The sequence below is a fragment of the Phyllostomus discolor genome, chromosome 5, assembly GCF_004126475.2.
Source record: "Phyllostomus discolor isolate MPI-MPIP mPhyDis1 chromosome 5, mPhyDis1.pri.v3, whole genome shotgun sequence".
Taxonomy (NCBI): domain Eukaryota; kingdom Metazoa; phylum Chordata; class Mammalia; order Chiroptera; family Phyllostomidae; genus Phyllostomus; species Phyllostomus discolor.
This window is the reverse complement of record NC_040907.2, coordinates 21,728,582-21,755,844: the sequence shown is the minus strand read 5'-3', so window position 1 is coordinate 21,755,844 and position 27,263 is coordinate 21,728,582. Positions and strand designations below refer to the sequence as shown.

General features: G+C 49.5%; 1 protein-coding gene across 2 annotated transcripts in view; it reads left to right on the top strand.

The window, feature by feature from the left end:
* The window catches only part of CSMD2 (CUB and Sushi multiple domains 2), a 555,419-nt gene that overhangs the window by 345,889 nt on the left and 182,267 nt on the right, over nucleotides 1–27,263 (top strand). For both annotated transcript variants that reach the window (XM_028512433.2, XM_036025734.1), the window contains 6 exons: nucleotides 5,988–6,314; nucleotides 10,304–10,498; nucleotides 21,680–21,818; nucleotides 22,852–23,039; nucleotides 23,817–24,005; nucleotides 24,205–24,321. In XM_028512433.2, the coding sequence (XP_028368234.1) occupies nucleotides 5,988–6,314; nucleotides 10,304–10,498; nucleotides 21,680–21,818; nucleotides 22,852–23,039; nucleotides 23,817–24,005; nucleotides 24,205–24,321 (1,155 nt within the window). The remainder of the gene's footprint in view (nucleotides 1–5,987; nucleotides 6,315–10,303; nucleotides 10,499–21,679; nucleotides 21,819–22,851; nucleotides 23,040–23,816; nucleotides 24,006–24,204; nucleotides 24,322–27,263) is intronic.

Genomic DNA, 27,263 nt, shown 5'->3' with positions numbered 1-27,263 from the left:
ATGGCCTGCAACCCAGGAATGTACCCTGGCTGGGAATCGAACCTGGGACACTTTGGTTCCCAGCCCGCGCTCAATCCACTGAGCTACGCCAGCCAGGGCTTACTGTTCTTTTATAATTGACTTATCTCTTTATTGTCTTATTCTTTCTGTGTTTTCATCTCTTTTCTCTTTTTCTTTCTTGAGTAGCCCAATGAAAAGTTTATCTTTTATTGATCTCTTTAGTTATTTTTTTCTGCTTTTATCTTTAGTAAATTTATTCTCCCTTCTCTCCTTAATGTCGGTTAACTGTTCTCTTTGTTACTTGTTGAGTTTAAACACTCATATTACTTAATTTAATTATTATTTGATAATGAATAGGGCTATGAATTTGCTTTTAAATTCGGCTTTGGCTTAATATCATTGTCATCATTAAAGTTGTCTGTTTTGGCAGCTTTTGTTCCCTCTTTGAACTCAAGACCTTATTTAGGAAAAGGTTTTATGAATTTTCAAGTGATTAGAATTTTTCCTTATTATTTTATTATTGATGTCCAGTTTATTTGCACTGCGAACAGAAAATATGCCCCAACAGTTTTTGGTTTGTGGAGGAATTTGTGGAGATTTCCTTGCAGCCTAATATAAAGTCTTTTTCTGTAGTATTTTATGGGCACTTGTAAATAAGATAATGTTTCTGGCTTGAAGTTACAGAGTCTCATATACCACATACACATTCATAGTATTTTATAGATCCTCTCTATCTTTATTTACTTTTGGCTTCAGATGAACATATTTTTTTCTATTCTTATATATTTTTAAATAGTTCATTTTGTCCTTTTCAGTGCTTTTGGGCATAATGTATCATAACTGTCTTATCTTTATTTTGAATGTGAGCATCATCCATTTTTAAAATATCATCTTTGGATTTTGTTTTGCTTTGCCAGTCCTCTAGAAATTGAATGATCATTTTGAAAGCAGTGACAACACCAGAAGAAAAGATAGTTAAAGAGGGTTTTCCAAAAAGCTCCTTTTATTTATTTTTTTTTCCTCACCTGAGGACATTTTCATTTGCTTTCTTTAGAGAGAGGGGAAGGAAGAGAGAGAAACATCGATACCAGAGAAGCATCGATTGGTTGCCTCCCTCCACTCCCAGAGCAGGACACCCAGACCGGGGATCCGCACCAGGACAGGGAGTCATAGACATCCAGACCGGGAGTCGCAGGCGACCATGCCTGTTTCCGGGGGTGACCCACAATCTAGGATGTGCCCTGACCGGGAATCGGCCCTCAACCTTTCAGTTACAGGAAGATGCTCCAACCAGTGAGCCACGCTGGCCAGGGCTAAAACAAACAAACAAACAAAGAAAAATCCTCCTTTTATTTTCTACTCAAGATCATATTAAATAGTAACCTGATATCATGCACAGTTGTACTTCACTCGTTATCAAGTTTCCTACCTTTATTATTTTTCAAAAGTCTGAGTCAGGTGATGAGAGCTCTCTAATGTAAAGGTTTATCCAAGGTCAAGATCCATTTGCACAACCTGATAACTACTTCCAAAGGGAGAACACACCTCATCTTCCTTCTTTTAAACTGGATGGTGGATGGTGATGAGATCTAGTCACAACACATTTTGTCTTCCTCGCACCGAGAAGTAAACTCTGTTCTCTCATAGAAACACTTCAGTGTAACATATAAGCCTATTTTTCCAGTGAGAGGCCTTTGTAACACCATGCACACTCCCTTCCCTGCCCTCGCTGCAGCAGGCCTGAGGTCTCTCTTGCAATGGGAGATCCAGCGGCAGGGACATGTTCTTTCTCTGTTAGTGTCAGATTATCAGCTGTTTCTTTCTAGGTGCAAAAACAAATGTTTCTTGGTATCTATCCAGAGGGCTCGGCCTGAAAAAAAAGGATCATCCAAGAGTCTGATATTACCCAGGGGTCTGATATATTACAACTCCTTTTTTTTTTGTCATTTGTATTTGCCTCCATCAGTAGCTCTCAAACCCTGCCTGTGCATTAGAATCACCTGAGACGGTTCTAGACTCTGCGATGGCCAGGCTGTGGGTAAATTTTCCCCCTCCCCTACAGTGCTGTCTGAGCCATCTTGGCCCAGTCCCTTATCTTGCTTAAGCCTTTTGTCCTGTCCCCACATGAGGGTTACGTTTTACTAGGATAGGTTAACCTATATACATTCATTGTTATAAATAATATTTTAGGGTTTTTCTAGCATTTCACTTTATACTTTTCCTTTTTATACTTCCTTGGTGTTTCCTTTGAATTCCTTTTTATTTTTTTTAACTTTTTAATTTTTGCTACATTGACCCTTTGATGATTTTTAAGATAAGCTACTTTATAGTCCATTACTAATTATGTTTAGTATTTTTAAACCATGCTTTAACCTATAGTTCTCAAGCGAACCACAGAAACTATGTAACAGAATTTTATTCTGAGCTGAGGAAATTAGCATATCTCCTTCCTCCCACTTTATTCTTCATATTCGCATAATCTGCAATATTTTACCCTGGGGTTTGGGCAGGAGTGATATCCTATATCTTCTCTTCCAAAGAATAATTGTTAAACTTGCACTCTGTTTTATAACTATGTTTATAGCAATTATTTAGATACTTTACTATATGGTTTATTTGCCAGTTGCCAGTGCTTTCTAAAATTTTTATTAACCACAACTTTCCCATACTTGAGTTCTCTGTTTTGTTCATCTCTGGGTTCAGTAGAAAACATCTTCAAGTGGCTTTTTATGACCGTTATGCGAATAATACATTCCTGAGGTCTTTAACGTTGGGAGCTATTATCTCTATTGTTTAACAGCTTGGCTGGGTCGTACCCTTTCCTGCTCTAAATTACACAGGGAGAGATCTGTGCTGCGTCGAAGAGAAATGCGTGGAGGAGCACACCACAGCATTTCTCCCTGGTTTCCAGGGCTGATACAAGCATCCATCCACCCGTTTTTACAGACTTTGGTCAGCTCTGGCATTAGGGTCTCGGAACGCAATGTGAGGCACGTGTATTCGTGTCGCCATCGCTTCAGACGTCATCACCCATTACATACTCATGGATTCATTCAGCAAATATTGATTGAGCTCCTACGATGTGCCGGGCATTGTGGGAACCATTTGGGACTCAGGGGAATCACAAGATTTCTGCTCCCCTGGAGCATGTGTGTATGAGCTGGGAAGAAGAAGGGACAGGCCATCAACAAGTGAACAAGACAGTTTCAGAGACTGACAGGGAGAGCTGCCGGGTAGCTGCTCAGAGTGGTACCCCTGGAGCTTTACAACACAGACGCTCCATGGCTGTAACGTAAAGAAGGATAAAATGATAGAGGGAGGGGGTTGGGGTGGAGACTCGAGTGCTGTTAATTAGATTCTCCGCTGCAGCAAATCCATTTGTTCACATGCTTACCGTTCCCCCGATGATATTCCCTCCGAAATCATGGCGCCTTCTTTGTCTTCGGTTCACTGTGTTGCTGCTCTTCAGGGGCAGGCCACGTGGTTTTTCCTTCTGTCTTCCAGGTGGTAGTTGTCTCTGTTAGGTTAGGACTCCAAGTTATTTGCATCATGCTCGCAGCTGCATGACCACAAAGCTGGTGGTGGGATAGCTGTGTGAGGGCATCCGAGTCCGGCCTAGAGTCCCCAGTTCAGTGCAGATGTGATGGCTGGGGTCGTTACCCGGATCTTCAGCAGGTTCTAAGAACAAGCTGTGACTCCACTGTTAGACTGAAGCCCAATGGGCAGTACAGTTCCCTTGCTGGGAGACAGTGTTGAGGGGCCGCTAAGAGCTTGGCCCCTGGAGTCCGATGGGTTTAAATTTCCATTGATTTGCATGAACTTGAATTGGCTGTTACCATTTACCGGATGCCCAGCCCTGGCCAGTTACTTAACCTCTGTGTGCCTCAGTGTCTTCATCTTTAAAGGGGGTTGAAAACAGTATCTACCTCGTAGTGTTATTATGATACTTTAAGCAATTGATTGGAATGCTTAGAACAGTGCCTGCACTTAGTAAACCCCCAATAACATATAATAATAATAATAATCATTACTATCAGCTCTGTCATGTGTTGCCTTAAAGCTCTTCCATGTCCTCCTTTCCCCTCAACTCCAGCTCTGTCTGTACTCAATAACAGGCAGAGATTACAAGGGCAAGGCCGAATGTGTCTGGGGATCAGCTTCCCTTTACTGAATCCGCTGGGAGGGCCCTGTGTGGCCTTTTGAACCGACGCAGGAAGGGGGGAGTGGGTGCAGTGGGGGAGGGAAGGAGGAACTCGGCAGAGGAGTCACACCCTTCCCTTGTTTTTCCTTTTTTGCAAACATGATTTTATTATTTTTCATCTTAACTGTATCATTATTTAATAAGTCAAATATTTAATTTATTTAAGTTTTAATATTATCAACACCAGACATCAATATAAATGTTATAAAGGGATTAAAATCTTTGCCTATATTAGTTTCTACCTTCTTTATACTTTTATTTATATGTTAAAGATGTTTAGAATGAGCCTCTATCATTTCTGCAGTCAGAAAAATTAAATATTGTTTCATTTTGATAAAATATCATTCACAAACTTATTGCTGTAATACAGTTTTTATTTGGGGTTCACATCTAATCTTTACCCATATAGAAATAAATATTCAAGAGCTATAATCAAAAGTATACATATAATTTTATGATCTACCGTTTTACTTAGAAGGATGTTTAACATTCTCCTTCCTCCAGGATCATATTTATCACTTTAATAATTGTGTTCAAACTGCATCACATTAAATGTTACAATATACCTCACATTACAGAACTGACACATAGGTTGTTCACATTTTTTCTCTGTAATGAAATTATGTCATTATAAACCTCTTTGTCCATGTGGCTTTTTCTTTTGAATTAATTCCTAGAGGTTACTGAGGCAGAATATTGAATAATTTTTTAGCTGTTGATGAGAATTCATATACTCCCTTCCAAAAGGATTATATCAACTTTACACTCCAGCTGGCAATAAATACATATGAGTTTCGATGAAGCCTCCGCAATATTGGGTTGTATATTTTTATTTATTTCTTCTACTGAAATGGACTGTGTTTACATAGTAATTCTATTTTTTTCTCATATGAACCCTCTGAGCATACTCTTTGCTCATCTTGGTGATACTCAGAGACAATTAAAAAACTCTAATTCAATACTGATATTTGCCTTTGGCATAGTTGTTGCAGTTACTTTTTTTCATTTTTTTATTTTTCTTTAAAATTTTGGTTCAATGTAATTGTTTGTTTTTCCATGTGTGGCCCTTCCCTTCCCTCAGCTTCATTCTAGGGTCTGTGAGTTACTGGCATGGACCAGGTTTAAAGGGAGGGTCTTCAGGGATGTAGATCCTTGGGGCAAAACAAGAGGGATAACAGGAAGTGGGCAGGGCGTCAAGGTGAGACGCAGTCACCTTTCTCCCCTGGTTCCTTCCGAAGCTTCCGGTGGCTGAAAGGCGGTGCTTACCTGACACCTCCTTAGCACAGTTCTGTAGTTTTGAGGTTGTCAGAATCCCCAGGGCACACCTGTCACTCCCCCACCAGAATGTTTCAAGGAGAGCAATGGGCTTGGACTGTGTCCACTCCAGTTACCACCTGGGGGGTCGCCCCAGATAAGGAGCTGGGCGCTCTGACTGCACTTGAGCTTGAGTGATGGTTCTTCCCTGACACGAGGGACCAGGAGCATGAGACGCTGCCTGGGGTGAGCACACTGAGGGGGAGAGAGGAGCCACGAGAAGAGCGACTGTGCCCCGTCTGCCCTTTGCCAGAGAGACCCTTCCCGGTGCCACACGCAGCACGGAACCCGGCATGTCCCCTGCCCAGGGCTCAGAGCCTAGCCAGTCCAGCCCAGCCCTTGCGTCACACTGTTTTTCAATTGCTCTTTAGACTACGAGCACTCCCCTCTTTAGAGCGCTCCCCTGCCAGCCCTCAGCGGCCCAGGTAGAGAGCAGGGACGCTTCCTGACCTCCCCGGCTCTTCTCTTGCAGTCTCCTGCTTCTTCAACTTCACCAGCCCCTCTGGGGTCGTCCTGTCGCCCAACTACCCAGAGGACTACGGCAACCACCTCCACTGTGTCTGGCTCATCCTGGCCCGGCCCGAGAGCCGCATCCACCTGGCCTTCAACGACATCGACGTGGAGCCTCAGTTCGACTTCCTGGTCATCAAGGATGGGGCCACCGCTGAGGCCCCCGTCCTGGGCACCTTCTCAGGAAACCAGCTCCCCTCCTCCATCACCAGCAGCGGCCACGTGGCCCGTCTCGAGTTCCAGACGGACCACTCCACAGGGAAGAGGGGCTTCAACATCACCTTTACCAGTGAGTCCTCCCTCTGTCCCCAGCGGACCCTCCCTCTGAGTGCCAGCCCCTGAGGACAGTGGAGCAGTGTCGATGTGGGCGGGCCAGTTCCAGGGGCTGCAGTGTGCAGGCCCGGGGCTCCAGCAGGACCAGGAAATGCGTAAAGTGCTGGCTGCCGGCCAGGGTGCTCTTTGCTGTGGAGTCCCTCTCTTTTCAGCATTGATTTCCTGCATATAATGCAAAAAGAGCCTGGAACCTCATGTCTCCCACCCCTCGCCTCCTAGAAATAGAAAGCACAGCTAGAACCGTGAAGGGCCCAAGGGAGAGCAAGCCTCCGTCATCCCCTCATTAGTGACTGGTCCCTCTGCGATCTGCTCCCCATGGTCTTGAACGCCCACATACTGCTGCCTGTAGGTGCCCAGCGGGGCTGCTCACACTCGGCTTCACTCAGTTCCCGCTCCCACACTCAAATCGGGATCAAAAGTCTGGAGCGCTGTGTCTGTCCGGCTCTGACACTCCACTGGAGCTGACTCTCGGGGCATGTCCTCATCGCGCCTCTCAAGGCCACAGTCCAGAATCTGTCACTCCCAGTTTCAATGTCAGGCCCCTTCTAGAAGCAGCCTGAAGCTCGGCGGTGATTCTTTTCATCTCTGTGTCTCCTACGGATTATAACCCCATGGATTATAGTGGGGGTGGGGTGGGGGTGGGGGCAGAACCTTGGAGACTGGAAGTAACCAGTCTCCAAAGGCAGCAAGAAGTACATATCAGGCCATAAATGAGCTGTAGACTCCTGACCTTGGCCGATGACATAGAGCCCAATGGGGCTAAAGTTGGGTCTGCCTAAAGAATTACCTAGACCCTTTCCCAGAGGCTGCTTATGAAACACCAGTCCCCACCTCCAGTGCCGCCCCATGCACACAAACGCACAGGCACAGAGCTGGTCCCTCTGGTGACTCTGACAGAACTGATCTCCCCCCCACCCCCCCACCCGCCAGCCTCCGCCCTCATCCGTGGCGCAGAGGTCTTGCTCCTTGTTTCACCTGTCCCTGGGGTCGAATGAAGCTGAAGACAATAGGGGCCAACTGGCCAGCCATTGGGGACCCCAGATTCCAAGGGAAACCCAAGCTAAAGCACTCCCCTGCCATTCCCCTCAGCACCTTCCTCAGGACACGAGACTCGAAACTCACTAGAAACAGCCTCCTCAGAGCCCGTCTCTTCCAGGCTGCTCCTGCCCGCATCATCGATGGGCAGGAGGAGGCAGGGCCCAGCCTGTCTTCCCTGATCTTCCCTGTCTATCCGTGCAGCTTTAGCTTTTAAGTCAGCCTGCTTTCCCACGAGGCCGTGAGCTCTGGACCAGTAGGGGAATGTATTACTTGTCTGCCCACCTGGTACGTGGTAAGGATCAGTAAATGTTTATTGAGTGGAAAGATCCACGAATGACTCAATGCTCCTTCTCCCCTGGGGAAGTGGGACGAAGAAGAGTAAGGGGTCTCCAGGGAAACTCCACTTGTCCAGGATGGTGACAGCTGAGGACTCTGCAGGGTCAGCGGCAGTGTGGTCACTCGTGGGGCGCCTGCAGCAAATACGTGTGCTCATGGTCTCCCAGGCAAACCAGACCCTAGTGAGTCCCCATTTTCCAGGAGAGGAGCAAATTCTGGGTCCTTGGGAGGAAAAAGGAGGCACAGGGTGGTGGGCCCGACCTGAGGACCAAGGTCCTACCTCGAGTGCCTGCCCTAGTTTTCTCTGCTGCTGTAAAAGCGATACACACCCAGTACGCACACACTCAAAACACAGGGCAGGTCAAAGGAGAAATGCTGACCACCGCCCCAAACCCCCAACCCAGAGATGATTGTTGCCAGCATTTGGTGAGCACTCTTACAGACATCGGGTATTTTTCTGTGCATCCGTACAGATGGGCAGTTGGATGGTTAAGTAGAAATAATTTTTTTAAAATCTGGACCCCTCCTTAGATCTGCTCAATCAGAGTCTCCAAGGGGCTGAGGCTGCAGGATCTACTTCTTAAGAGGCTTCTGAGGCGGCTCTGATGAAGCTGGTGAACAGCAGTCCGCGGACAAGTGTTTGGGAGGATTTGCAGTGTAGTCTCCCCCTCAGGACGGCCATCTCCCGGGGCACAGCCCAGCAGACGGCCATCCAGGCTGAGCCAGAGTCTGCCAGAGTCTGTCGGGAGCTCCCCTCCCCAGGCAGCTGTCTCATGGCTTCCCCTCAGGGCGACTTGTAACCTGTGTCCCTATGACAAGGACCCGGGACTCTTTCCCACCCCTCGAGCTCCTTGGACTGAACCCAGTCCTTCCCCCCTACCACTTCTGGAATATCTTCAACAATGTTGAAGAAACCACTATTTCCTGAGCACCTACTGTGTGAGCACTCTGTTGACCTACTGTGCGAGCACTCTGCAGTCACCTTGGTGGACCCCACACCAAAAACACCTTTACACGCACGGCAGGAGGCAGGTTGGAGAAGACACGCAGGTAGAACGGGGCAGTACTGAAATCCCGGACGTAGAGCTTATGATTCCAGATATCGAAAATAGCTTCATAGTCAGATTTGTGTGTGCATACGTGTGTGAGCGTGTGCTTGAATGTGTGTGTGATAGGGCAACCTTATGGCCCTAGTTCCTAATAAAGAAAGTGTGGGAGACTGAGGTCTGGGCTGACCTCGGCTTTGCATGTCAAAGGGTTGCAAAGGGGGTTGCATCCCTTTTGGGTGCAACTTAAAAAAGGAAAGGATGGAAGGGAGTTGGGGACTTCGTGGAGGCTCTGGGAGGGACCATCACACTCATCTCCACGCCAGATCCCCCACAGCTCCCTTTCCGTCAGAAGGGTCCCTAGGTCTATAGGCCTCTTGCTGCCAGCAAGATCCAGCAGCCCCTGGGGTGAGCTGCCTGTTTCTGACCGTGCCAATGTTCCCATCGCCAGACGATTCCAGAGGCGTGTAAATCAAGTTTTTAAAGTAGTACTTGCCCACGCAGCCATGGAGCCTGGTTCCCACTGTAAGGCCACCATCCTTAAAACAGCAGGGAGGCAAACAGGGTGTGGCTTCCGCCACTTGAGTGCTGGAGCGGTGGCACCCCCCAAGGGAGGAAACCCAGGCGTGTGCTTGGTGGAGACGAGGGGAACGGGAAGAAGGGATGGGACTCACTCTTCAGGGGCCCTCGCCATCCATCAGGAGCTGGACCACGTATTCTCCACTGTCCTATTCGTATCAACTTTCATTTTACTTCTATCCCAGAATGACCCTGCCAGGGAAGTATGATCTCATTTTATAGGTCAGGAAACAGAGGTTCAGCAAGATTACATAAGCTGCCCAGAACCAAGTAGCTAACGAGAGGCAAAGCTCGATTAAACCCAGAAGTGTCCTGACTCTGTCCTCCCCACCCCCGACTGCATTATCAACTGCCCGGGAGAGGACCAGGCACCCTGACAGCAGCATGGGGATGAGGGAAATGGGTTCAGACAGCGCTGATTCCAGGGCACCTACTTCCTGGTGCTTAGTGTCTATTAGCGTCACAGGAGCTAGAGCCCGGCTCACCTGCGACATAAGTGGTCCATCACTGTCTGGAGTTAGGGAAGCACGGAGTGGGTTTGACAGTGAGGAGACAGATCTGTTCCTTACGCCTCAGTTTCCTCATTTGCAAACTGGGATAATAATAGCTACTTCATGAGATCATTATATGATGTTAATGAGCGAATATGAGAAATACTGAGCCCACTGCCGATCTGAGAATGGTCATTAGATGAAATGGGATGAGGTGCTCGGGAAGGCAGGAGATGGGGCTTAACAATCCCCTGCTTTATGCCCACCGTGGCGCATCATTCCCTGGTTTTAGGGCATCTGGCTCTCCCTCCAGCACGGTGGGTTCTTAAACCCACCAGAAGTGGATGAGGTCTAGGATGGAACATCCTAATGAAGCTGATTTTCTTTGCCGGGGGGTGGCATTCAATCCGCACACCAGCTCCACCTAATCACACCCTTGACCCCCATCCATACAGCCTTCCGACACAACGAGTGCCCGGATCCCGGCGTCCCGGTGAACGGCAAACGGTTCGGTGACAGCCTCCAGCTGGGGAGCTCCATCTCATTCCTCTGTGACGAAGGCTTCCTCGGGACGCAGGGCTCGGAGACCATCACCTGCATCCTGAAGGAGGGCAGCGTGGTCTGGAACAGCGCCGTGCTGCGGTGTGAAGGTATGTGCCTTCCGGGCTGGGAGCCGTAGCCGTCACCGGAGAGGCTGAGGAGGGGACCAAGGGGCCTGAGCCATGATGGCACCTCTCTGTGTCATCCTTCCTCTTCTCCCAGGACTCAGGGCCACCCTCTCACCCTCGCACCTGGATGACAGGGGCTCAGAGGACCCCTGGGCCTAGAAGTTTGAATTGTAACCAGAGATTAAACTGGAGAAAACACTGGTTCTAGACTGCCAGGCATCAAACGCCTGTTTCAACTGGGGACTCTCAAAGTCACAGCCATGAGGAGCCCAGCTTCCTGCTGCTACTCAGGGCAGCTGCACCTGCCCCTCTTTCCTCCTCCACACACTGATGTCCCCAATGCCCGGGGACATCTCCCAGGCTTGGCCTTTGTGTGCCCGTTCAAACCTGCCTTGCTATCCTCGTTATCCTTGCGGTCAATCTCCAGGAGACTAAGGGCAGGCCAGCCAGCAGAAACACAGCTTGGTGCACACACAGGGGTTACCATGGTGTCTCCTCAGTCCTGCCCTGCCCCCCAGAGCAGGCTTTGACGCCACTTCAGAGACGAGCCCTCTGTTCACCAAACTGCGGGCCTTCAGTACACAAGTGAAGCTTCTTGAGGGCAGGATCACATCAAATCTGCATACCAAGCACACTGCCTGGCACAGAGTTGGCCCTCAATAAAGATTTGCAAATAATGGATGAATAATGTGGACCCTGTAGGCCCTTGGGTGCCATGACCATTTCCAAGGAGGCAGGGGCTGTGGTTCCCTCCTTTGGGAGCCAGAAAGCCTCTTCCTCTCACCCCACTTGTGGATGGTGGGTAGAGACCTAAGAGACCTCTCTATAACCCCGCCCCCAAACCCAAATCTGAGCCCACAGGCCAGCAGGCGGGAAGGACAGGAGAACAAAGCCAGGTGTGCCTTAGCGCGAGCATGGCCCCAGAGATGACAGACGGGGGAGGAGAGGGGAGACCACAGAGAGCACAGTGCATGTGCCAGGGTCTGGGCTGGGGTCCTGGCAGGCCCCTTCTCCCCTCCGAGCCTCCAGCTAAAAAGGGTGGGGAGGTGATAATAGTAAGATGCATATGAAAAGGGCAGTTCCCACATGAAGTACATACCCCAAAGTGTTAGCTGTGCTCTTACTGGGTTGTGAACTCCATGAGGTCAGGGAATCACCTTTGGCCTCATATTCCCACAATTGACGTGTTGTTTGGCACCTAGATGCTCAGGCGATACTGCTTGATGAATCACTGAATGAATGAATGAATGAACTGTTAACTAGGTTAGAACCTCTTTCATGGCCCCCAGAGCCCTGACTCTCGACAGACCACCTTTTGCCTCCACCCTGAAACTTACCAGCTGAGTCACGCTGGGCAAGGGACTTGGCCTCTCTGTGCTTCAGTTGCCCCATCTGTAAAGCGTGGGTAGCAGTGGGAGCCTCCTTGAGGGGCTGTCGTGAGCAGGCACTGTTCTTGGAGCAGTGCCCCGCAGAGGCAGCACCCAGTGCGCGTCGACTGTGAGCATTATTTTAACCTGGCTTTCACCGTGCTTTCATCAGACCAGTCAGAGGAGTGTCACTGCACTTGGGGGCATCAGGTGGCACGTTTCCACCCCTCCAGGCGTCTGCCCCCGCCATGACGTGAACAGACTACTTTCCTGTTGGTGAGGTCCCCACAGCCTCCTCTGCACTTCCCCCAGCAGAGCGAGCCCTTTTGGAAATCACACGGGCTCTAACATGAGAGAAACAGCGGGAAGCTCAGGCTCCACCCCTCTCAGCTGTGGAGCTGGCGGAGGAGGGAATTCCCACGTTGGCAGCAGGGGGATGGTCATGCATGTCTGATGGGATCGTTTGCGGGTGAAGCTGACGGCCCTGCGGAGCAGCCACGGGGAGCCGGCGTCTGGGGACTGCCAGTCGGCGGTCGTTCACCTTTCCTGGGCTGGCCCCTTGTTCTCCCTGGGGCCTGGCGTGCTCCCTCAACTTCTCCGGTTTCCCTGTGCTGGTCTGTCTGGTCCAGGACATTCCCCTGCTGTCTCTTGCTCCCCTGAGCTCCCCTGATTCCTTTGCTCTTCATGGGCGAACGCCAGGCCACTCTATTGGACACTTGGTCTCACCGCGATTATGTTTTCTTTACCGACCCCAGGGACCTCGGTCCCATCTTCCCACCAAGATCCTCCTCACTTCTGGGCCAGAAGCCCATGCCCCAGTGCCTCCGAGCCTATGGGGACTCAGTCCCAGCCAAGCTGACCCCTCTGAAGAGGCGTCAGGACTTGGTAACTGCAGAGCCCTCCTCTTCTCTGCACTGCTGCCCCCGGGGTCAGGTGGCCATCATGTAGGATGATGGCCATCAAGTGCAGTGAAACACTTGAGACCACACATGATGCAGGAGACGGTCTGACCCATGCTCATGGACCTTAACACACCTCACCGTTTCATAGGCAAAGTCCTGATGTTGACATTAAAACCATTTCACTTATTCTGTCCCTGAGGGACCAAAAATATGGGGCAGCCTGTTACAGAGACCCTGACGTGGCATAGGGAAGAAGAGCCTGATCATTTTTCTCTGAGTGAGGGGTGTGGGCTGCCACCCTGGTTTTCAGGGACCTGGGGGCGGCACATCAGAGGGGCAGAGAGACGCTGCATCTGGTGGCCAATCCCAGACCTAAAACCGTAGAGCAGGTCAGGTGGAGAAACCCCCGGGAAGCTGGCCCCTGGTGGCCAAGTTCGCCTCTCATGTCCCAGCCTTGGAAGATCCCCGCTTGTAATCAGCATCTTTGTCTTTTTCAATTTTTCCAGTTTTGTTTTTGATTAAGTATCCCCACCTTGTGGACAATTAAATGCAGACGCTAATGGTCTTTTAAAAAATCTTTTAATATATGCTAAGAGCCACTTAGTTTTTGAGAGGCTGTAATGGGACAAGGGAGAAAATGGCTGCTTCTCCTAAACTTAGAAAGAAGGATGATTATCCGGCTGGTGGAAAGCAGAAATTGACAAACTTTTCTTAAAGGGCCAGCTGGGAAGTGTTTGGGGCTTGGCGAACCACCACCCGGCCATTGCTCTGTGAAACAGCCTGAGACAACATGAGTGCAGGGGCTGGATTCGGTCCCCGGGCTGGACTTCGATGACCCCTGACCCAGAGAACGTAAGGGCTCCTGATGTTTAAAGTGAGGAATTTCCTACGACTTCCAGGCAGTGAAGGCATCTACGAAGGACCACCTGGTTCGCACTCTGCACGCTCCTCCCTTCCGCCCCTTGAAGGAGAATCAGCTGAGTATACCCCGCCGCGGGGAGTGTTTTCCTCACTCATTCCGGCCGTGTGCCAGTGCGGGACATAGGCGTAGTTACTGTCCCGCTGAGTCACAGAGAGGCTGAGTCGCTCACCTGGGTTCTCCCAGGTTGTAAGGGACAGTGTCAGAATTCGAACCCAGACTCCTGACTGCACTGTTACCACATTCTTCTTCAGTTATGTCACCAGAGCACGGGTGGCAAACACAGGGCCCGCAGGCTGAATCCAGCCCTCCACCTTGTTTTATCCAGCCGGGCACCTTGTTTCTACCTGGCGGCAGCGCCGAGCTCTCAGCTGTTAAGGAGTAGTTACATTTATACAGCCCTACAATTACATTCCGCCCTTTGAAGGCAACTGCGAGGCTGATGTGCCTCTCCCCCCGTGAAAATGAGTCTGACACCCCTGCCCCAGAGAGAATGCAATTTCAGACATGTTTATGAAAGACTTAACATCAGCCACAAACAGGCTGAAAAGCAGGTTTTCTGCCTCCCATATCCCAGCAGAAGGTGAAAACAAATGGATACACGTCTGTCACAAAAGATGAAGACAGGACACCCCTCAGAAGCGGCAGAAATTAACGGCATAAAACAAAATGATAGCCATGAGGCAGACATGGCATAAAGGTCATTAAACTCCTGACCAAAAGACAAAGACTCCAAATGATTTTTTTTAAATGTCACTTACAAGAAAAATGTGAAAAAACAGGAGATAATCTGCAGTGAGTGTGTGTTGTCGTTTTTAAAGTGATACTTGGTGGTTGTAAAAAAAATGTAAATAGTACACGAGTGAGATCAAGTTCAAAGTGGAAATACGCATGTCTCAATCTCACTCCCCCGAGAAAAAATAGTTTAACAGTCTGGTATAAACACATGCAGTTTCCTTTTTCCTCTGTGTGTATACCAAATGTGTTACTTTTATAATCAGAAAATGTTCAAGTTCTCTAAAAAAAGAAAGAAGGTCAATTCCCCCCACTCCCACGAGAAGATTGTAAGTGATGGTTATAGCTCACTTAGGCCTCCAAGGAAGAAGTAAGGGTAGTTATTGCATTTCTAACATTATCTTATTCAATCTTCTTGTCACTCTTGTGAGAAAGATATTATTATGCTCTCTGTACATGAGAATTCTGGGAGGCAGCGAGATGGATTGACTTGCCTGAGCTCACCAAACTAGTGATAGCTGAGCTGTAACTCGTGCTGAACCCCAGACAAAGTGCTTTATGTACTCTGTCCAACCGGATCCTCCCGACGGCCCTGTGAGGCAGGTGTTGTTATTACCCTCACTTCACGGATGAGGAAACGGAAGCAACAGAGTGGCTAAGTAACGTGCCCAAGATCACACAGCTGAGTGAATAGGAGAGTCGGGATTCAAATCCAGATATTCTGGTTCCAGAACCATAATCCCCTTAATCACCAAATGAGGTCTGTCTCACTCCGAAGTTCTTGCATTCTACAGGAATGGTGAGGGGTGGAGAAGGGTGTTGGTGGGCTGGACGAAGTAGAAGACAGAGGAAAAGGCTTTCACTGCCTCTGGTCATTCACACTGGACACTCAGTGGACCAGTAGCCCTTGGAGGACAGTAGTCAGGGCGGGCATTCCCAAGTCCGCCCACAGTGGTTAGAAATGCAGTTGCCGGAGTCAGACCCAAACTTAAGTCCTGGCTCTGCCACCTCCTAGCTGTGTGTTTCCAGACCACGCCCTCACTCCTTTGCACCTGTTTCCTCAGCTATGACATGAGGCTGACAGCAGTGGCCACCGTGCAGGTCGCCGTGAGGAGGAACACACAGGAAGGACGAGGCTCTCACACATTAGCATTTCTCTGTATCATTCTGATGTACCGTCACCGCCTTGCACGGCCTCAGCCTCAGAGGGCAGGAGAGGTGGGTCATCCCTCACGAGGACACCAGCTGCTCATCAGAAGCCCAGGGTACTAATCATCTCATGCTGCCATGACCAGATATCACGGACCAGGTGGCTTAAATGGCAGAAATCCGTTGATCGCAGTTCTTGAGGCTCGAAGTCAAAGATTAAGGTGCCAGCAGGGTTGGTTTCTCCCAAAGCCTCCCTCCGTGGCCAGCAGACGGCTGCTGTCTGTGCGCACAGGCTCTGCTGGTGTCTCTTCCCCTTCTAATGAGGACTCCAGTCCACCCTGGTGACCTCATTTAGCCTTAACTACCTCCTTAAAGGCACCATCTCCACAACCAGCCTCAGTGGGGTTAAGACCAGCCTATGAATTTGGAAGGACACGATTCAGTCATGACCCCAGTTTCTCTACTTTCAAGCAGTATTTCATTCCTTCAGAAAAAATATTTATTGAGCACCTACTGTGTCCCAGGCACTAGGTTAGTCACAGGTCTTTCTTTTTTTTTCTTCTTTTTCTTTTTTTCTCTTTTCTCTGTGTGCATGTGTGTGTATGTTTCCTTTTTACCCCAACATCATTCTCTTCCATTTTTTCTTATTAGTAAGTGCTCTTAAAATACACGTAAAAAATTTACCCTCTTAACCAATTTAGTGCATTCCTGCTGTGCAGCCATTGCCACCATCCGTCCCCGGAACTCCTCCTCCTGCAAAACTGAAGAACTCAGTGCTCCTTTCAGCACTAACTCCTCACTCCCTCCTCCTCCCCCCTCCCCCCCCCGGCCCCTGGCGACCACCATCCACTTTCTGTGAATCTGGCTCCTCGAAGTTCCTCCTATTAAGTGGCATCGTACAGTCTTGATCCTTTTGTGACTGGCTTGTTTCTCTTAGCATGTTCTCAAGGTCCATCTACGGTGTTGCATTAGGTCAGATTTGTTTTTCCTTTTTAAGGCTGAAAGATTTTCCACCGTGTGTACACACCACATTTTGTTTATGCATGCATCCACCGGTGGACATTCCAGGCTATTTTCCCCCTTTAGCTGCTGTGAATAACGCTGCTATGACGGAGCTGCACGGATGTCTGCTTGAATCACCACTTTCACTTCTTTTGTTTGCCCCAACGTTTGTCATGAAAATTTCCAGCAGAGCGAGCACTGTAATGAGCCCCCGTGCAGCCATCACCCGGCTCCAACAATTACAAACTCACGGCAAAGCTTGTTTCATTTTGTTTCATTTTACTGGACCACCCACCACCACCCTGCTCGGGGGGGATTACTGGGAAGCACATTTCAGGCAAAATGTTTCATCCACAACATTTTAATGTGCATCTCTAACAGATAAAAAAGCACCACTCCTTAAAACAAAACCACAATACCCTTATCTTAAAAAATAAAATAATGACTTAATACAATCAAATTCCCATGATTATCTAGTCCTTTCTTTTACAGTTGTTGTTGTTGTTTTTAAGTCAGAATCCTAGTTAGGCTTTCACATTACAATTGGCCTACGTGTCTCGAGTCCTCTGAGGCTCCCCCGCCCCCTGCACTGCTGGGTTGGAGGAACCAGGTCACACTTACCCTGAGCGGTCTCTTGCACTCTGAATTTTGGTGACTACATCCCTCGGAGGTTGTTTAACATGATCTTCTCGATTTTATATTTCCTCTAATTGGCAGTAATATCTAGAAACCTAATTAGATTTAGGTTCTATAAGCAGAATGTTTTATAAGCAGGGCTCTGGGCCTCCATCAGAGGCACATGATGTCTGGTTTTCCCTCTTTGGGGAACATCGGGAGCCGTCCAGGACCCTAGTCGGGAGACCTCTCAGTGGTCCTGTGCTGTCGTTTCCTCTTCTTTCGTAAGCCCGTGTGCTTAAAGGGAACCTGCCCACATCAACGATTTGGTTACCCTGAGGTGTTGTGCCTGAAGAAAAGGCAAGCAAAATACTTAATTATTTTTCTTTATTTACCAATTTCATATTAATGAGTTGATCCCCTAACACCTGCCACAGTTGAACATTTTTAAATACTATTGAAGTCCAATGTATTTAAACATACTGTATGTATTTAAATCCATTGCTGTTATTACTCTAATTGACTCTCCAGTTGTCCCAGTGGGGGCCTTTTGAAATTAGCCCAACCTCATCTTGTATGCTTTCTGCCCCTGACCTACAATCAACTGTTTCTCCAAAGGGCCCTGATTTCTTTGTTAAGTGAAAAATGGTATTTAGAATCTGGGTTCTGGAGGTGCTTATTATTATTGAGTAGGTCCTTGTTTTTAAGTCTTTTCAATGAACAGAGAGCAAAGGAGGAGTTTTTTAAAGATAAAATGCATCATGGGTTCATTTCATTTACGTGCGAGAACACTTTTCCCTTGCCTTCCCTGATATCATGGCTGTATCTCCTTCCACTCTTGCTGAAACTCCCAGTTCCCACCAACACCAGCTTCCATGCCCAAGAATCTCAGAATTGCAACACGAGTCCTACGCACAGCGAGGTGACTACTGAAAATAGTTTAAGTTGCTTTTCTTTCTGTTCTTTTTTCCCTGTATCGTACTGAGGGTGGAGTATCAAATTACAGTGTTTTTAAATTGCTTTGACTAGTTTCTCCATGTGTGATTATGCTGCCAACTAATATAGTATTTTATTCATTTATCCCCTCTGCCTTATGAGTTTTGAGGGGTGGCTTATCAAACTTCAATATTTCTTTCTAATTGTGCAAAATATTTTCAGTTCCAAATTGAAACCTCTAGGAGAAGGTATCTACTGAGGAAGTCTAGCTTACCCTAACCCTATCCTCTCTACCCTATTCACGCCCTCTTTCCGTGGGTCATCTTCAGATTTGGGGTTACTCTCTCATTGATTGTTAATGTGAGTAAATGCGTGTGTGTGTCTCCTACTTATTTTTTAGATATGGGATCACGGAATAGCCTTATTTTTTTGCTTCTCTACCTTGCCTTTATTCACTGCATGTACTCTAGGGACCCCTCCCTGACATTATGTATAGACTGTTCCTCGTTCGTGTTGTATGGTTGCCTCGTGCGTGTTGTTGATTGCCCCAGTTTATTTGCTCAGCTCCCTATTGCTAAACATTTGGGCTGTTTTCAATTTTTTTCTATTACGAATAGCGCTGCCTTGTATAGCCTTGGAGATACGTGTGTGTGTGTATGCATGTGTTGTTTCGTGTTTTGCTAGTATATCTTGAAGATAGAGTTCTGCAAACAGAATTGCTGGGTTGTAGAGTAAATACATATGAATTTTGCTGGCTATGACCAAATTTTTCTTCATAGGGGCTGTGTCACCCTGCCTCTCCACCAGCAAGGTTCTGGAATATACCAAACTTTGGGTTTTGCCTACCTGATGAGAAATAATTTCTCATTGTAGTTTTCATCTGTATTTCATTAGTGAGAGTGAGGCTGAGCCTCCTTTCCAATATTCAAGAGATACGCATTTAGGAATCCTCCCCTCCTTCTCCCTGCCTGGCAGCTGCCGCCTGAAATATGAAGGTGAGCTAACAGAGGGAAGTGCTGAAAGATTAGAGAGGTCGTTGGACCATCACGTGAGCAGAAGAGAGGCGGTGGCCGAGGTGGTAAAGCGACCCGGCAGAGAGAGAAGACAAAGACTAGCGAAGCCAGGAGTCGGTCTTCCCTTGCTGGAGACTGTAGACAGGGCTGGGCTGATAAACGGGCACTGAGTGGAGAGTAGCCGAGGCAGGCAAGCGACTGAGTGATCAACGGCTTACTGGGAAGGGAGTGAGCAGATTGGGATCTGGCAACCGGAGAGGCCGGGCCTGTGTCCCACTGAAACCGAGACAGAGTCCCCACGGCTGCTGAGGTTCAGTACCTGCAGGGGGACCCAGGGACAGAGCGGTTGGCACGCCCCTCCCCACCTACAACGTCTCCTGTGTCCATTGGAGAAGTAGAGCAAAGAGAGCTTTAGTTGTTTCAGAGAGATGGATGGATGGGTTTTGAAAACTAGGTTCATCCTGGAGGTAATACCCATTTGCTATTTACTCTCAGTGTTTGATGTAGGTGCCATGTAATTACTTAGTTTCTACAAGCCTCAGCTTACTGAAAAGGGTGATAATCCCTGCCTATGCAGTGAGGATAATAATAGTGTCTGCCTTTTAGTGTTGCAGTTGTCACAAGGCTAATCCGTAAGCCCTGACGTGTATAGGAAGCTCTCAGTGTCCGCGAGCTCATGGCTGTCGGCTGTGGTTGCAGAGCTGTTATGTGCTGCCGGGGAGTTTGGGAGATGGAGGTTTTGAGGTTAAGCCTCAACTCTGACCTCATTAGCTCTCTATCTAATGTCTGCCTGTTTAGCCTTGGTCTTCTCCTCTGTAAAACGGGGAGAATAAAGCAGGCGTTATCATCGGTAAGAATTGACTTCTGTGATCTTCACCGTTATTATTATTATTATTGATCTTTCTTAATTAAACTTCCTAATATAACTTTCTATGAAGAATGTTCGACAGTTATTTTAGATGTTTCCAGGAATTCAGAGAGGAAAAGTGGGCTGCATTTGTCTGCACTTTATGGAACAGATTACCTGGAGGAATGTACAAAAATCTGTAGAGATAGAATTGCTCTGTAGCTGTTTATCCCCTCCCCGGTCTTGTTCAGGCCACTTTTGGCATCTGGTAGCCCCGTGGTGAGGAAATCCCTAGGAGGCAGGGGTTCCTTTAACCCGGGAAGGTCCCTTGGCTTAAGACCTCTGGGTTCTCGCCGTGTTCCTGGGTGTGAGTCCAGGCGCTCCCACGCGCCAGCCCAGGGCTGGTGACCCCGCCCCCACTGGCGTCAGCTCGCTTAGCTGTAAGACGGAGAAAATATCAGCATCCCAGCCCCGGGCTTGTGTTTTGTGAAGGGTGCATGTGGTTACTGACGTGAAGCTAAGTGCCTGGCGTGAGTGGGCTCCCAGGCCACGGCTGGGCGGGGTCAGCAGCAGCCGCTTTGGGCGCGGGGAGGGCGGTGTCCTGGCCAGGGTGGCCGAGGTTAGGCAGTGCTGACAGCCGCCCCCAAGTCTCAGTGGCCTCCAAACAGGAGCACAATGTAACCCAGACACGTGGACAAATAGCAGGGTCATCAGGGCCTCCACTCCTCGGAGTCACTGAGAGGCCCGGCTGACAGGGCCGCCACCTGCACTCTGTGCCCCAGTCCCCGAGGCAGGAAATGTCACCGACCACGCCCTGGCGCCTATGGTTTCCGCACGGACGTGGCACGGACGTGCCACGGTTTCATTGGTCGAGGCGGTCACATGGCCTAGCATGACCTCCACAGCGAGGTCCGACCCCGTGCCCCAGGAGGAGCACCGGAAGAGCCCTCGTGGCCACCGTAGTAGAGGCCATGGGTCCGGCTGCAGGGAGAGGCAGGGGTGAGGGGAAAGAGGTGGGTGCGGCGGGAAGCTGAGGGATGGGAGGACGGGCAGAGAGACGCAGGGACTGGGGAAACAGGCCTGGAGAGCCGGGAAGTACGCCTAGACCGCCAGGCGCAGGTGGCATTTGCTGACCCGTCTGTCCACGCACTGATTCATCCAAGCAACGATCGCTGATTTTTGGTAGAGGGGGGCAACTGTGCCAAGCTCCAGGCTAAATGCTGGGGGCTCCAAGTTGTGTGAGACGAGTACTGTGGTCTCTGCCCTCTCGGAGCTGAGCGTGGGGGCTCCGCCCCTCTCCAGCGCCAGAGCGCCGGTTGCAGGGGCTGGGGGACCTCTCCCTCTGCCGCGGGCCTGACAACGGAGGGAGGAACAGAGAAATACCAATGTGGCCCAACCGAGGGCTGTGCTTCAGCCCTTCCCAAATGGCAAAGGACTTTGTCTAAAGGATTCTTGTCATTTCTTCCCTCTGGCCTTTAATAAAACTCCAAATGATGCGATTGAAAATATCTGTAAGGGTCCCAATAGACAGAAATCACAGTTTATACAGTTTATGTAATTTTCCATGAAAACAAAAACAATACTTGTTGGCAGGCACATTTTTTTACAGAGGAATTTTTTTGTACTTGCTTGTTCATTTGTCCACCCAAGAAAGCTGCTCTCTCCCTCTGCCCCCCAGCTCCCTGCGGTGGTCACCTGACTTCGCCCAGCGGCACCATCCTGTCTCCCGGCTGGCCTGGCTTCTACAAGGATTCCCTAAGCTGTGCCTGGGTGATCGAAGCCCAGCCAGGCTACCCCATCAAAATCACCTTCGACAGGTGTGTAGGACCCCCCAGGGGTATGGGGTGAGAGGTGATCTCTACGCAGCGGTGTGGGAGGGCCTCGGGGCTGAGTGGGGACCAGCACTGCCACTCACATGTCAGCAAGGTCGGAGAACACTGGAGCGGACTGCCCTGCGTGGGGCAGACGGCGCTGGCTTTGCCCTTGGCCTTGGCCCCACCTCAGTAGTGGGGTTTGTGCTGTTGAAGGGACTCTGACTGGAGGGGTGAGGAGAAGCTGGGGATGTCAGAGGAGGGAGAGTGGGCAGATAGATGTTGAAGGAGGCATCAGCACCTGCAGAGCCTAACCCTGGAATGTCCACTGTGGGAAGGTGACCTTCCTGACCTCTGACCTAAACCCGCTCCCACGCCCCGCTTCCCGCTCCCACCCTGGCTATGCTCCTTGGGCGGGGAAAGACGCCACTTAAAGGTGAACATAAAATTCTAGACAAAGGATTCATGATCTAGCATAGCAGTCTACGAGCTTTTCTGTGAAGGGCCAGATATAAATATTTTAGGTTTTTGTGAACACTTGTGGATATCTGTTACATAGTCTTTGCTTTAAAATATATATGTATATATATATATATATATAAAAAATAATACATATGATTATATAATGCTTTTGTATAGGCTGAGAGCAAGGAGTGCTTTAATAATGTAAAAAGCATTCTTTGCTCTCAGGCTGCACAAAAACGGGCTATAGACCAGGTTTGGCTCTGGCCTGTGGTTAGCTGACCCCGGCCTGGAACATTCTACCCCCCGTGAGGGTCTTAGTCATTGTGCCTCCAGGTGTTAAGACAGGTCAGGGCCCAGGCCCCAGAGAGGACTGAGAGAGCGTGTCCACTGTGGGAGGGAAAGGATGCAGGAGAGCAGCAGGTCCTGCCGCTTGGCTAGCGAGTGTGTGAGCATTGCGTTCCCAGCCTGCAAAGCTCCGATCGTTCCAAAGCCCTGGGTCAGAGGGGGCCTCTTGTCATTTGCAAATTCACACACTTTGGGCCTCTCAAGAAGTCTTCCTGTCTGTCTCTGGCAGATTTAAAACCGAGGTGAACTACGATACTCTGGAAGTGCGAGACGGACGGACGTACTCGGCGCCCCTGATCGGGGTTTACCACGGGACCCAGGTGCCCCAGTTCCTCATCAGCACCAGCAACTACCTCTACCTCCTCTTCTCCACCGACAAGAGCCACTCGGACATCGGCTTCCAGCTCCGCTATGAGAGTGAGTCTCGGGGAGGCATGGGGCAGGGCTGGCCCCGGTGGGCGAGAGGACCCAGGACTGTGCTCCCCCAGCAGGCTCCCGGCCTGGCCCTGTCCCCTTGGCATTGTCAAGGCTGTGCTCCTCGGGACACCTTCCCTCGCTCCCAGGGTCTCTCAGAGCTCAGCCTTTACAGAGAATGAAAGTTTCTTCCTAAAGAACCTTTAGAAAGAGTCGAACCTTTAGAAGCAGTGAAAGCTGATGGCCCGCACACGGGCTCCTCGTGTGCAGACACTTGGGTGGTGCCGGGCTGGGCACTCTGGGGACAGAGTATTTGACAGACCGTGACGTGGAAGTGAGGTGGCGTCTCCCACTCGCCCACCCTCTCTCGTCACCGTCTGCGTTCGTTGCTGGTGCCTTGGTTTAAAGACACGGACGTCAGTGCAGTTCTACAGACCACGCAGGAAGTCATGGCTGAGAGCACCACTAAGACACAGCCATTTCCTTGCTTAGGTTTATATCCATTAGCTTCAGCGTGGTGTCTAAGCCTTAGTCGATGCTCAGCTAATGTTTACTGAATGAATGAAGGCGTGAGTGAACAAATGATCAAGCCAACTCGTTTGCTCTGCTCAGTCTTCAAATACTCTCTCAGCAGACGATGCCAGGCACGTCTCATGGGGGTGTAGGTGACAACTCAGGCCTTCTGTAAAGCAGGGCTCTCTCCTCCCTCCTGTTGTGAGTCAGCCAGGGTCCCTTTCCTGTGGCGAGCAGTTTTTCCCAGCTGTGGGCTCTCTCTTCCAGCTATAACACTGCAGTCGGACCACTGTCTGGATCCAGGGATCCCCGTAAATGGGCAGCGTCATGGAAACGACTTCTATGTGGGCGCCCTGGTGACTTTCAGCTGCGACTCGGGCTACACATTAAGTGACGGGGAGCCCCTGGAGTGTGAGCCCAATTTCCAGTGGAGCCGGGCGCTGCCCAGCTGTGAAGGTGAGGCCCACCCTGAGGGGGCACTCAGGTGGCGATTCCTTTCCCGGCATGAAAAACCGGGAGCTGGAAGGGGCACTGACTCTTCCGCCGTCACCAGTGAAGGTTGTGGGTTGGGAAGGAGATGGGGGCAGGCCCCGGGAGGACTGGGGGGAGCTTCCTGAGCCATTACGGCCTTTCACCGCCCTCTTCCCTCCTGCAGCACTCTGCGGCGGCTTCATCCAAGGCTCCAGCGGGACCATCCTGTCGCCGGGGTTCCCGGACTTCTACCCCAACAACTTGAACTGCACCTGGGTTATCGAAACTTCACATGGCAAGGGTGAGTGTTTTAGGCCCCTAGCAGTTGTCGGGGTGTGGTGCCGTGGTCAGGACCCCACCTTCCCCACATCAAAGTGACCGCAACAGACAGCTACCTAGATCGTGACCTCTGGGCTCAGTCTGCATTTTTCTCACCAACAAGAAAGGGCCCAGAGCCTTTCTCTTTGATCACAGAACTCCCAAACGGAATATTTTAAAGTAAGTATTTTTGAATGCTGAAAGAGATCTTAGAGATTGCCAGATCTCAAGTCCTTAATGCAGGAATCCTCCTTGAATCTGTCCCCACAAGAGGATGACACACCTTCTGTCTAAACACGCCCAGTGGTGGGGAGCTAGGACCGATTAGGTGGGGAGCTAGGACTGGTGGATCGAAAGGACCGAATCCACCAGTGGGCACCTGTTTTCGTTTTTTGGTAGATCCAACCCTTCCTAACAGCCGATGCAGTACCCCTGAAACCTCCTCCCATGTTCTGTGTCCTCGGAGAACATAGGATGCCTCTGCTCCCCCTTCCTCGTGTCCTTCCTGCCGATGCTGGGCACAGCAGTCCAATTCACTCATAACTCAGCTGCTCTTCACCGAGGACACAGTAAGGGTTGCTGGTCACAGAACAGATGTTAATGAAAATGGCACCTGTGTGGCAGATCCCAGGTCTGGGAATGAACAGTAACCGGGCAGACGTGGCCTGTACCCTCAGAAGCTTATCTGAAGGTCACCCAGAGTCACGCTTCTCACCCCCTCTGCACTTGGGCAAATTCCTCAGTGCTTCGCTCACACCCTAGGGGCTTTGATTTTTCACGCTGGAGGTGGAAACCAGTCATGTGTGTCTGTAGAACACCTCACTGTCAGTTCTGATGCCTGCCCTTCAATAAGAACCTCTGAGCCAGAAGAATTAACATGTACAAAAGCCAAGAAAAACAATTTAAAAGAAAAGTAATTCTTCCGGATATTATCAATAAAATCTTGTTATGGGCTAAAGCAATTTCAGTTTGGTACGAGTGTAGGAGTGGGCAAACAAATCAGTGGGGGACGGTAAAGGTCCAGAAATAGGTTCCTCTGTGTGTGTGTGTGTGTGTGCACGCGCGCGTGCATGAGAGGGAGAATGTCTTTAATATATGATTAAAGTGTCATTTCCAATCTACTGAAGAGAGGACGGATTATTTAAGAGACGATTTTAAAACAGTGAGCTTAAACATTTGGCAGGGGCGGGGAGAAAAAAATCATCCCTCACACATTTAACCATGTAGATAGATTCCAGTACTAGCGCATCGGAATCGAACCTCGTAGGCACGTCCTTGAAAGCATGACACCAAAAGTAGAATCCATAAAAGTAAAGACTATTAGACATGATTAAATAAGACTTTGAACGGAATTACTTTTTTCAAAGCCATGAAAGATTCAAGCAGTAAATGGACAACATTATTTGCAACATTTAATCTGCTAAGGGTTACCATCCTGATGCATGAGAAGCTCTTCTAATCTTTAAGAAAAATATTCCCGCTCTACGGGCCTGTAAAATGAACAGATCTACAAACCAGCACGTCATAATAGAGGGAATACACAAATGAAGAGACATCAGCCCCACTGGTGATGAGAGAAATGCAGCTCCCCCAGGAATGAAATACACTTCCCTCTCCAAGTCAGCCAGGGGCATCGCGACCGCGGGGGAGATCGAGTGGAGCCGCGAGCACCCGTCCTCGTGCTGGCATCGGTGACGTGGCTGGGACTTCCGGAGGGTGGTGGGGCAATGTGGGCCAAAAGCTGAAAACACACGTGCTGTCGGACCCGGCAGTGTCACTTCTTTTTTTTTTTAATTATTTTAGTATGAATGTTTTTTTCTTTTTTATTTATTTATTTATTTATTTTTAGCGAGAGAAGGGAGGGAGATAGAGAGAGAGAGAGAGAGAGAGAAACATCAATGTGCGGTTGCTGGGGGTTATGGCCTGCAACCCAGGCATGTACCCTGGCTGGGAATCGAACCTGAGACACTTTGGTTCCCAGCCCGCGCTCAATCCACTGAGCTACGCCAGCCAGGGCTGTCACTTCTTGAAGTTACCTGAAGACGATAACTAAAGTTGTACATCAAGACTTAGCTGTAAGGGTGTCTCCTCAAACACTTTTTCAATAGAACAATTAGAAACTCTTTAAAAGCCCGTCAGTAAGGACTTGGTGAGCAAACGTGTGGCACAGCTCTGGCCACTGGGCCCCATTTAGCTAGAGCGTCGCCCTGTAGCTGCAACGGTGCGGGTTCGATTCCCGGCAGGGCACTTGCCTCGGGTGCAGGTCTCATCCCCAGTCTGGGTGCTACAGGAGGCCATTGGTAGATATTTCTCTCTCACAGTGATGTTTCTCTCTCTCCATGCCTTTCTCCCTAAAAGCAATTAAAAAGTGAGGCTAAACATATGGTATAGCCATAGATTATGTGTAAAGTATACTATTTGTATATAAAAAAAGAAAACTTGAAAGAAAAGTCAAAGTGTAGTCCCGTCTGTGAACTGAAGCGCCCAGCTGAGACTAGGAGGGCCTGGAGCTTCTTGGGAAAGGCAGGACTGTCCAGGCCACCAGGGCGAGACCAGTGTCCCCTCCTCCCCACAGTGTTGTCCTTGAGGAGAGAGGGATGGGTACGGTGTCTTTGTTTGTTTCTCAGAGCTGTTTGCACCAAGCCTGGGCCAGAGGCGGCCCTTGCAAGAGCCAGAAGCTGCCGTGGGGCACCCCAAGGGAAAGAAGGGCAGCCCTTTCCATCCCTAGAAGAGCAGCCCCTCCAGGTGTGATCCCCTCTGCATCTGGGCATCTGTCATTCATTATGGGGGAGGGGACAGGCACCTCCATGCCTTTCTACACGTCTTTGTCTAGAAGTCAGTGCAGTTCAACAAATATTTAACAAATATTTTATATTTGCACTTCTCGTGGGTGCTAGGCAAACACAGCCACTGTGCATCACCTGC